This window comes from Protopterus annectens, chromosome 1.part0 (assembly GCF_019279795.1).
Source record: "Protopterus annectens isolate FY-2018-M chromosome 1.part0, PAN1.0, whole genome shotgun sequence".
Lineage (NCBI taxonomy): Eukaryota > Metazoa > Chordata > Ceratodontiformes > Protopteridae > Protopterus > Protopterus annectens.
In genome coordinates this window covers 1,690,552,230-1,690,564,882 of record NC_056725.1, presented here as the reverse complement: position 1 = coordinate 1,690,564,882, position 12,653 = coordinate 1,690,552,230, and the positions used below count along the sequence as shown (strand labels likewise).

The window sequence follows — 12,653 nt, the reverse complement described above, 5'->3', positions numbered from 1 at the left end:
AAAATGCTACAAAAATGAATCAGAACTGGCGACTTTTTTTGTATAATATCTAGTAGTTGAGGAGGAAGACATAACCAGCATAAATATGCACAAATTAAATATGTTGCTTACTTGTGCTGCCTCCTTGCAGAGTCCAAATTAACACCATTTCCATCATTTTGCAACCGTAATGCCTTCTGCAACTCTTTTTGTAACTCTTCTCGATGAGCCTTCTTCAAAGATTCAATTGCTGAGTGAGAAGAATGAACACAAAAGATTAAAATAAAAAATACATACGTGTATATATATATATATATATATATATATATATATATATATATATATATATATATATATATACACAGACACAGACAGACACACACACACACACACACACACACACACACACACACACACACACACATAATTTGCTTATGGATACTTTCTTACTTTTTTTAAAGTTTTTAAAGAATTCATCCCTAAAATATTAGAAAAACAGGTGGGTAAAATTCAAAAAACTTTGCAAGCTTTAATTGTTTTTCAAACCCTCATAATTTAAACCCAATTGTAATGAAAGGGTAGAGGCCATCTGAATGATGGACACAAGCCTGAATGCCATTTAGATAAAAATGATCAGTACATTTTCACTAATTCTTAAAATATGTTTTTTTTAAGGTAGATTTTCCCTCTGTACCTCCAAACTTAAGCAACTATGAAATTACTAATCAGGTGACAGGACATTTCCCCATGCAATTTGCAGTTTAAGTGATTATAACTCTTGACACCAGTGTATTAGACAGTGATGCTCACTTCACCACTGTGTTATTCTTCTGTAAAGTAGAAAAGTAAACCTTACTGCATGCTTCCGCGTGCTCGAATATCCACCATTCACTGTCATGTGAGAAAGAAGTGAAGAGTTAGCTGGTACAGCTTCACTCACTGAAACAGGGGAGTGTGTGTGTGATAACTTACCCTAGCAGTATGAATAGTGTGATCTTGGCTGAAGGAGATGCATATATTAGTGGGGTCTGAAAAAGTGAATGCCTGACTGGCCACATTTTTCAGCAGCTAGGCATCTCCTAGAGAGCATACCTCTCAATCGTATAGCTTTTCACAGAATGTCTAGATTTTGACCTCATATCTTTTGGTCTGTTTTTCATAAAATTATGTTTTTTGAGCAAATTAGTGGTAAATCATTAAAGACTGAAGTTAGAAAATAATGACAGGCATTTGAGTTTCAGACTTCATAGCCTTCAGAAAATTCATGCTAATGCAAAACCTGTTATTCTATCAACTTTCTAAGTTTGTAAGAGCAATATTTAAAAACTGTCCCTATTTTGAGCCTTCAATCAGTCGGCCAGAATTCCAAAGTCTAGGTCCATCGTCAGTTGCTGTTGCGTCTTCCCTGACGTCAGTGCGCCAGGGGTATAAAAGATGCAGCCAACGCCATTTTCTTCAGTATTTCTTGCTCTAGATGTCAGGTGCCCCCTAATTGGTAGGCTGAAAAATATGCCAATAAAAATGCATGCACAAAAATAACATTTCCTTCATCTACAAGCAAATACACCAAAAAGGTTGTATAGGATAGAGAAGTGCAGATAAGTCCCAGCAAAGAAAAGGGGGATGGTGGGTGGGTAACCTGGACTGCAACAGTGAATACACTCAAACATCTACATTTATGGTAGGTATACAACTGTACTATGTTCATCGTGTTTCACTGTTGCAGTCATTACTCTTGGGTTGAATCCCAAAGCTGAGGAAGGGTGGCTGGGCTAAATAGGATTAGGAGAGGCTATGAGGCCCTGCAGAACTGCAGTGGCAAAGCCTGCCCTGGACTTAGAGTAAAGAGGTAAGTGGTAGTGCTTTGTGAAGGTGTGCACTGAACTCCAAGTTGCAGCCTCTAAGATATCTTTGGTTGGTACTCCTCTGAGGAAGGCTGCTGAAGTGGCTGCTGCTCTGGTGGATTGAGGCCTAATGCCCTTAGGCACTGATTTGCCATGTTGAAAATAGCAGAAACGGATGCAATGGCCTATCCATTTAGAAATAGTCTGTTTTGAGATAGCTTTTCCTTGTGATCCTGCAGCATATGGCACTAAAAGTTGCTCAGTCTTTCTGAAAGCTTTAGTTCTGTCCAAGTAGAGCTGCTTTAGTATTTGTCTTTGAAGCTGAAGATGGCTTAATATATAGTTGTGTAGGTCTGAAGACACCCTCAGAAGCCGATGCCTGCTCAGCGGCTCCAGACCCATCTGAGTGAATGATTTCCGAGTGTCCAATACCTTGAGTTTCCCGAGGCCCAGTCGGCTCCACGTGGGAGTCGAAAGAGGTCTGTGGCTCTGAGATAGTGGGTGCCAGGGGCTGCAAAAGCACCTCACTGAAAACCGGCGACTGGCCTAGCAGAGGCTTTGTCGTCGGTTTTAGACCTTGGATGCCTATCCTTTTCCTTGTCCTTGCGTTTTTTGTAAACTCTGGTTGTCGGCTGGTCCAATAGCATTATATAATTAAATCTTTGGCCAAAGTAATGAAATGCAAAATCGAACCGACGCTTGATAGTGCGTTGGTTAAATCTAGCACAGAACCGACAGCTAGCAACATTGTGATCAGGGGCCTAGGCAAGGAATACAGTAAGAGTGGAAATCCTTATGAGGTATTTGCTTCCCACAAGAAATACAATTGTTAACTTTTTCTGACATCGGTCTGGAGCAAGAAAAAAGTTTCCCCAATGGGGTACTTAGCTTTAATGAAGACTTCGGTTCCGAAATTCGGATTTGAAAATCTCAGGAGTCGGCCGACCGGCACTTGCGAACTGCTTTTGCTTCGGGCACCACGCATCAAGAAAGAATGGAGAAAATGGCGTTGGCTGCATCTTTTATACCCCTGGCGCACTGACGTCAGGGAAGAGGCGACAGCAACCGACACAGGACCTAGACTTTGGAATTCTGGACAACTGAGGGTAGCTTGCCAGCAGGATAACCCAAGAGTAATGACTGCAACAGTGAAACACGATGAACATCTATACTTAAAACCCATTTGTCCTGGATAATGAGTTCCCAGTTTTTTGCATGCAGAGCGAGCTTTCCTCCTAAGGGAGCAGGCAGTTGAGCAGGGCTTGGAAGGGTTAAGGTTAAGTCATTGTGACATTTTTCCATGGGGGGTGTCTTACTACTTCCTGCTTTGGAAGTGGGAGCCCCCACTGCTTAGGCCTGTGTGTAGCCTGAGACTGTAACCTAGGTGGTCTGCTGTTCCTGGGTTTAGACTGAGAAGGCCTGGAAGATACTGGAAAGGACCAGTTTTTAGAAGGCCAATGCCTATTATATCTGGGAGGCTGTACTTGCAGGAAATCTTTAACAGTTTGCATAGATTTAGCTTTTTCCTCCATCTTTTTAAGGACTTCTTCTGCTGTCCCCTATTCATCTGGCACAAATCTTGTCAAGAGTAATCCTGGCTTTCCCAGCGGAAATGCTCCCTAAGAGTGTGCAAAGTTTCACCAAAAGAAAAATCTTCTGGAGGGGAAGCAGAGGGAATGGAATCCTCTGCATCAGAATCCTCATAGGTAGATAAGGGCAAATCCTGGTAATCAGAAGAAACAGAAATATTAGAATTCTGATAAGACGAATCAGAAGGAAAATCAGTTCTAGGTCTCTTAGAGGGGGAAGGCTGGCTTCCCCTAATTAAAGGGAAAAGGTCTTCAGCCATTCTAAGCATTTGTTTTGTAGGCATATGGGCCTGACCATGCGGTTTGGATGTTGGTTTTCTAGGCGTGGGTCAAGTTTTAGGCCTGGATGAAGAAGATGGCGTCAGTTTAAAATGCAAATCTGTAGGCCTGAATACACACTCAGAAACCGGTGCCTGCACAGCGGCGCCGGACCCATCCAAGGTAGAGACATCCGCAGGTTCCATAGTTGAAGAAGCATCTCGCAGCATACCGGACTCCAAATGAGTCTCAGTAGAGACCTGCGAATCTGAAGTAGCAGGTATCAGGGGCTGCGAAAGTGCCTCACTGAGTACTGGCGAACTGGCGACTAGCTTAAAGGAAGCGTCGTCGGCAGTTTTGGACCTATGTGGTCTGTCTCTGTCTTTATCCTTTCAATTTTTCAGAATATCGGTAGTCGGATGGCTTACCGAAGCCATTTCTGGATAGTTAAACCAAGTACCAAAATAATTTGCTGCGAAAACAGACCTACGACAAATAGTTTGGGGGTTGAATAAGGCACAAAATCGACAGCGAGGGACGTCATGGTCTGGGCCTAAGCAAGGAATGCAGTACGAATGAAAATCTTTATGAGGTGTTTGCTTTCCACGGGTAAGACAATTGTTAACTTTTACTGACATCGGTTAAGAGCAAGAAAAAGGATCCCCAACGAGATACTTAGCTTTTTTTGAAGACTTTGGTTCTGAAACTCGAAAATGAAAATTTCAGGAGTCGGCCAATCGGCACTTGTGAACTGCTTCTGCTTTGGGGACCGCACAGCAAGAAAGACTGATGTAATGGCATTGGCTGCTGTTTTATACCCCTGACGACCTGACGTCATGGAAGAAGAGACAGTATCCGATGCAGGAATCCAAGACTCTGGTATTCAGGCCGGCTGAGGGCTTCCTGCAGGCAGATAACCCACATGTAATGACTGCAACAATGAAACACAAAGAACCATCCTGATTTTTAATGTCAGAATCTGGAAGCTCTGAAAGAGCTTGAGAGGTTTGAGAAAGAACAACCAAAGAATACCTGGGCATATCTGTTTGATAGTTAATGGCAAGGCAAGCGAAAGTGGTAGAAGTGGAAACCTTCCTCCCCAGTCTTTCCAATATCTTGCTCTCCTTATCTGAAGGAAGAAGCTTAGAGGATGGTAATAACCTAGAAGATTTGTCTGAAGCAATGGATACCACAGCAGGATCAGCTGAATGGTATTTGTAAAGGAATTTACTATCAAGAGGCACCTTGTAACATCTGTCAGGCCTTTCAGATGCAGAAGCCTGTGAATACAGGGCCTTAGAAGCAGAAGAGAAAGTATCCAAAAATGCTGATAGTTGTAAAAGGTCATAATATTTTTTTTGCACCTCAGAGACCTGAGAGCAATCTCATTTAAAGAATCTTGTTAATAGTTTTCCCAAAAGGTATTTCTTCCACTGGAAAATCTGCAGCATTCAATTCTTCCTCATGAGAAGCATATTCTAAAGAGATGTAATTTGAGTTGAATATGCCAAGGAATCCTCATCAGATGACTCATCCTCTGAAAACACCTGTTTTCTAATCCTCCTAACAGGAGAAGAAGTAAAGGATGGAGCAGAAACAGCAGAAGGAGGATAGCCTTAATCAAGCCCTGTGAAAAAGAATCCCAATCTGACTGAGGTTATTTAGGGGCCAGAAGAATCTTTGTTTTTTTTTTGTTGTTTTTCCTTAGCATGCACCTCTGCATGATGGCAAGTGAAGGACCCAATGTAGGCCTACCTTCAATGACTGACACCAGGACCTCTTTGCTAACAAGAATCTGAGGTATGTCTCTGGTCCCTTCCAACACTACAAGCTGTGGTTCTCCTTTACCAACTGATATGGACGTCTGTACTGCCTCTAAGGACATGCCTAGGTCAGATTCTTTAATGGCCGCTGAAGCACCAGATCCAACCTCCAAACATACCTCTGGGTATTCACAAACCTCAAGGGGCATGAAGGCAACACGATTCAGGCCTAGGCTCACTGACCTTCCTCTTCAAAACTTCCTCAGCCGAAGGACCCACAGAACCCTCCATAATGTCCTTAGCTAGTCTTTTCAGATGTTGGTTCTCTAAATAAAGACTCAAAGTTGAAAGATGGCTTTGCAAGGTCTTTGGAACAAAGGACTGACAAACAGCAGATGAATGGTGATCGTGACTTGGACCTAGACAAAAAAGACAAAGATTGTAACTGTCCTTATTTGTAATTTGCCTCCACACCTACACCTGCCCTTCCTGGAGGACATGAACTAAACATAAAAGGCAGTAGCAATAAAAAATGTAACCCCCAATGGGACAATTATCTGAAAGCAGCAAATGGAAACAGGCAGCAGACCAATGTACAAGTCAAGCGTTCTGAATGGCGGCAGAGAAGTTATGAGTATTGTATGTGCAGACGTCCTTTTACAGCTGATGTTTGACAAGCCATACATGTGATGGCCCACATACTTGCAGTAGCTAAAAGTTGAAGTTGTTGTATGCTGGCCAGATGTCAGGTCGCTTGGAGCGGAGGATCTCCCACATGTTAAGAATACTGCAACATTAGAATTGAAAGACATTTAATTATATGTGCACCCCAAACAGACACCAGCCTGGTTAACAACAGGAAAAACAATACTCCTGCTTAAGAGCAAACCTGCAAGCTATCCTAAAAATGATATACCAATAACGTGCCGTCTGACGATGTATAAGCTATACACTGGAATTGATACCGACAGAGTTTAAAGTCATTTAAAAGAAAACTCAGTTATGGCAATAGAACAAAAGGGTAACACAAGAAAGTCATACGGAACAAAGGATCAATTGTTGTTAAATAAAGTCATAATGGAGAAGAGTATAAAGGGGAATAATCTAAGTATGGCATGGATGGACTACAAAAAACATTTGACAGTTTCCCAAATTCAAGGATAAAAGAGTGCTTAAAAATGTATAAGATACACCCTACACTGATCAATTACATTACAGTGACCATGAAACAGTGGCAAACCTCTTTGCAGTTAAGCCATGAAAAAGGACAAATTATTAATAGAACTTGTTGGCGGGATAGATTTGTGTCCCAATGACTCCCCCATCTGTGGAGTAGACTTCATCTCCATGTAAGCAGAGTATGTCACTAGCCCTCTTTAAGAGGAACTTGGATGACTGGATGGGAAACAGAAACTATACCCCTGGGATCCCACCTGTGTCCCTTCTGGACAGGGAAAACAGGTACTGACTTTGTAGGTATATGGGTGAAATTCTTGGCTAGGCTTATAAGGGCCTCCGGGCCAACAGCCTAGTACCGTCCTACGAATCTATGCTGATCAGGATCAAACACAGATTAAGGAGAAGTGAATTTAAACCAAAAGATGAAAGTCTAATACTGGCAGCCCAAGATAGTGGACGTGTACATGTTAGTTTACAAAGTCCATTGAATACGTGGGAGAAACAGTCGCACATCTTGTTGCTGGTTGTGACATACTAATGGTAGAAGGACTGTATGCTGAAAGGCATAATAATGTGGCAAGACTGATGCATTAGGGATTGTGCAAACATTAAAATACTGAAGTAGCTGAAAAACACTGGACACATGAGCCGCAGAGCATTACAGAAAATGATGAGGTTTATGTCACATGGGATCACCCATTCCCAACAATTCAAAAAACAAATGAGAGAAAACCTAATATAGAAGTCCATGAAAAGAAGACAAAAGTAGCATTGATCACTGAAATTGCTACACTTAGTGACTACGGTGTCTTACACACAGAGCGACACAAAGTAATAAAATACCAGGATTTGCAAGGAGAAACAAGGGCAATGTGGAGGAAGGATACCCACACAGTTCCAATAGTAGTAGGAGCAATGGGCCTTATAAAAAATAATTTACAGTCATACTTAAGATATGCTACCGATACATGTAACACTGTACGAATTGCAGGAGTCATTACTGGGCACAGTGTGGGTGCTGCGAAGAGCACTTCTGGCTAACATCAAAGATTGAAACAATACTAATTTCTTGAACTTTAATGACATTTTGATGTAGGAATGGGGTCAACTCCCATCATAGTATTAGAAACCCAAGAGATTAGGAGAAATTAAAAAGGAAGATCCTATAGGAACAAGAAGTGTACTAACTGGTTCTCTGACAGAGTAGCTGATGCATGAAATAGACTACCAAATAACATTAAAGCAAACACTAGTTTAGATCGTTTTAAGAACAGCCTAGACATTTATAATGGCAACAATTGTTTTGGTATACTAGCAGGCTAGAAGGGCATTACTGGCCATGCTTGACATATTTGCATGTATGTTTACAGCTAGGATGGGACAAAGGGGGCAGATGCCCCAGGTGCAAAGTGTTAGGAGGTACAACTGCAGCACTGTCATTCATTTCCATAACAACACTTCTGAATGTCAGTATGGAAATGACTTCCGATACTGTTTTACATTTCATGCATGGTCTACACTGTAGCAAGCCCCAAATGTAGCAAGCAATTTGCTGCAATTTTTAAAGACTGTTTTTTGTTAACTACTCAACTTAGAGTTGAAGGATGCCACATCAGGGGAGTGGCACAGGCTGTTAGATGAGCCGGCTAGGCTCCAAGATATTAAAGTAATAAAATTGGTGATTAATAATGAATAGTTTTCTGTATTAAAATGGAATCTGTAATCAAGTGAAGTTTCACAAACAAGAGATCTGAAGGAGAAACATACTTTTACAGTAAGCTGCCTTTTGGGATGTAGTTAAGACTTAAAGAAAAAGTGGTGATAACATCTGGGAAAGGAAATGGAAGGGAGTAGTGTTAGAGATGACAAAGAGTAGTCACAGAGTCCATAACTTACAAAAACAAATGATCACAAAGGAATACATTCATTTATGCTGTACATATTCAAGGGTTCAGACAAATCTCCATTTACACTGTGGGCTTTAAGCTGGAATTCATATGAACAGTCTGCTTCATGCAAGGAACAAACACAACCCTACTATATCAAGAATTCCTCTCTCACAGTCAGTGTCTGAACAAAATCAAAACAAATTTCCTGCGATTAGGTTCAGTCACAGCTTAGAGGATCTGCACACAACTACTAGGTGTTTTACTGTCCCAGACTGAGGGTTACACACATTTGCCTGTTACCTCAACTACTATTCACCTGTCAAGTGAAGTAATAACTGTCCATGAGTAAACCTCACAACTATCTTTCTTGTCCAGTTGTCTTCCAACATTCACAATGTCAGACAGCAGGTAATGAGGACAGTTCTTGATGTATGAAATCTGAACTTTTTATAGTCATTCAAGAGGGGAAGACTAAGAAGGTGCACCAAGTTCCATTGTTATGGGGTAAACTACATTTTAATGGCATTACTGTGTGTAGACCTAGACCAGGGGTCTGCAACCTGTGGTTCTGGAGCCACATGTGGCTCTTCCACCCCTCTACAATAGCTCCTTGTAGCTCTGAAAAATAATGGCCACTCTACCACACGCTCGCGCACACACGCGCACACACACACACACACACACACACACACACACACTGAGAGTAATCGATTGATGGGCTTTAAATATTGCTCTTATAAACTTGCTATAATAACACTGTTTCTCTTGCCATGCATTCCACATCCACACTGAGAGTGACTGAGTGATCACCTGGCAGCAGAAGCATCCCCTGAAAGGTTTCCATACCTCTCAAAGTCTTACCACAAGAAATCTGGACACAGCCACAAATAAAGGGGAACAAAGGGACAATAATAGGGACGGACTTCAAATATTGCTCTTATAAACTTGCTAGAATAACATGGTTTTAACACACACAGACACACACACACAGTTACCTCTCAACTGTGCAGATTTTTGCAGAATGCCATGAATTTTGCCTAATATTTTTGGTCTGTTTCTCATAAAATTGTGGTTTTCTGGCAAATCATTGAGGGCTGGATTAAAAAAAAATAGACGGACATTTGAGTTTCAGACTTCATACCTTTCAGAAAATTAATGCTAATGCAAAATCTGTTATTCTAGCAATGTTCTAAGTTTGTAAGAGCAATATTTAAAAAGTGTCCCTATTTTTGTGCCTTTGTGCCTCATTATTTATGGCTCTGTCCAGATTTCTTGTTCTAAGAGGTCAAGAGATGACATACACAAGCATGCACGCGCGCACACACACACACACACACACACACACACACACACACACACACACACACACACACACACACACACACACACACACACACACACACACAGCGATCAAGCAATCCCAACAAAAATAGGGATGGATTTTAAATATTGCTCTTATAAACTTAGTTCTTTTATATTTAGTGTAATAGCTATATATAAAACTTTATACTCTGTGTTATCTTCATTTTAGGGGTCAAATAGGTTTTGTGACTCCCGATGAATTTTATTTGTTGGGAGAGGGGCCAAAAAGGGCTCTTTTGATAGTGAAGGTTGCAGACCCCTGACCTACACAATCACATTGGGTAGTAGGGCTGAGCTCATGTCATAGATGTGCAGTAGGACACCCATCAAGGACTCCCTGCAACAGTGCTGCATTTGATGTAAATGAACTTGCATACAGTTATCTATTTTATGCCTTTGTCCTTGGAATAAGACCCAATCTAGCCAGTACTACGTAATTAGCACCAATCAGCCTTGACTACTTTATCCCATTTATTCTGTATGGCATAGTCCCATATCTGGCCTAGGAACTCAGAAGTGTGGAGACTGTGTCTCAGGACCAGGTGCATTCTATATGCAATGTAGTTCAGCTAATTAATCTGAAACATGGACACCAAAACCCATTGTATATCACAGTTCTGAATGGATGCCACATGGACACCAAAACCCATTGTATATCACAGTTCTGAATGGATGCCACCCATTTTAAAGTGTTCCACAACATGATATTCAAACTACTTCAACCTGTAACAACACACCCCAGAATTATAAACTGTTAATTTGTTCATGTTAGTAGCGTATTACATCATTCAAAACATGAGTTAATGCCATAACTGGACTAGCTCAGTGGAGAAGGTACACTGTTTGTTTAGGACCACCTAAGTAAAGGAAAAAAATCAAGGCTGAAAAAATGTTAAGAAGGAATGAAAGCACTAAACACTGCACACAGCTTTGCTTTACCAAAGGACCCAAGGACTGGAAACACTGCCTTGCCAAGTTCTACTGATGACTACAATCCAGCCAAGCCATACAAACACACCAAATACCTATCTTTCAGAACTCAGGAAAATAACTGCACATCTCAGACAGGAATGATAAGAGGAAAGACCAGGCTAAGAGATGAATAGGGAGGGACACTAGAACAGGGGCATTCCCCACATTTATCAATAGCAGGAAACTCAAGTAATGACAAATAAATTGCTGGTCCACTTCACTTACTGGTTAAGCTAATAGACAGAGAGAGAGAGAGAGAGAGAGTTAGCAACCAGGTTCCCAAGGCCTGGGGTTGGAGCAAGATGGAGACTGTTGCTCTATTTGGGAGTAAACCAGACAGTTAGCAGTTGCATGCTAGGTTATGCACAGCATCTGTAAATGCTGCTAAAAGCTTAAGAATAAAGAGAGCTGAAGCCTTAGCATGAAAAGAGCAAATCAATCATGCAGATTATTTTTAAGTAATGTTTAGTATTTTATCTTACCTGATGGGTTAATCACTCTCTGCAGCATTTATGGGGGAAATTAGCTGCTGCCTCTGCTGCCTACCTGGACATTCTGGAATGGATGTCACGGTCTCACGACCATTGAACCACAAAACAGGTACAGCAGAAAAGCAAAGGATTAAGTCCAAGCAGTCCTCAGACAGGTTGTCTTTTACTTACCTGGGTTTTCTGCAACTCATCTGCTCATCACTAAGCACTTGTCTGGGAATTTAAGTGCAAGAAATTTGAATACACATACTTTGTGCTTAAATAGACTTTCCCCAAGTTCATGTGACATTAAAGGCAGTATATTTGCAGTCTGGCCATTTGGGGGCAGAGCTCCCACAATATGGAGTGCAAGGGGACTTGCCCTTGCAAAAACACCTTTTTTAAATTCACTTCCAATCACAAATATTCCTTCACAATGACCAATGTAGTAGTGGCAATTCAGGCAGTTCATGCTCCAACTAATGAAGCAGATCCTTTAAACATCGCACAAGATGCCCTTTCCAAATGAGGACAGGCAAATAAGACATTTTCAAATAATGGGGTCAATTCTTGGGAAGTTTGTTTAACCTCCTTGATGGGTGCAGTCCTCTCTTACTAGTGGAATGTGCAACAGCATGATCAGATATGTGAAAATGATACAGAAGACCTCAACATAGAGCAAGCTAGGAAACATGTTGTCTAGGAGATAATACACCCCTCATCCTCCCTTTAATAGAGCATGAACTCTCAAAGATATATCCCTCTCTCTTCTTCACTGTTAATCTATGTCTTTGGGAACATGGATATGGGCAATCCTGATAAGTCAAAGGCTCAGTTTGTGGGAGGTAGATTTGATAGATGGCTGTACATTTTCAGTGAGAAAGAGGAAGGGACACATCTCAGAGCTCCATATACAATATACAGCATCTACTGCATTTTCACTGCCTCCATTATCCCAGGCTTTTATATCAGATACCATGGTTTACCACACCATTCACTGTAAACTATGCATTATCTGTAACTGCTGTACAGCAAATGTCAAGTTGATGTAGAGAAAAAGTAATGTTGACAAATAATTACAATGCAGTTTTGTTAGGAATTCAAAGCTGAAGTTTCCACATGTGGCACTGGAGTATGAATCAGCCATATGTTTATAGACTGCTAGTCTAGAATATTTGATTCTATATGATTTATGTGACCAGACAACTTTTGCCAGAGTGACCCTCAGTTCTATTTATACTATCTATATCTATCTCTATATATTTATTTAGACAGATTATACAATTAATTGATCTGATATTCATTTTGACTATTGCTATTTTTAAAAGGCGTGAGAATTTCATGTCAT

The 12,653-nt window shown here is 41.0% G+C and overlaps 1 protein-coding gene across 2 annotated transcripts in view; it reads right to left on the bottom strand.

Annotated features, from left to right (window-relative positions):
- Nucleotides 1-12,653, bottom strand: part of LOC122799515 (TRIO and F-actin binding protein) — a 3,126,988-nt gene that overhangs the window by 190,857 nt on the left and 2,923,478 nt on the right. For both annotated transcript variants that reach the window (XM_044068636.1, XM_044068645.1), the window contains one exon: nt 112-229. In XM_044068636.1, coding sequence (XP_043924571.1) covers nt 112-229 — 118 coding nt within the window. The remainder of the gene's footprint in view (nt 1-111; nt 230-12,653) is intronic.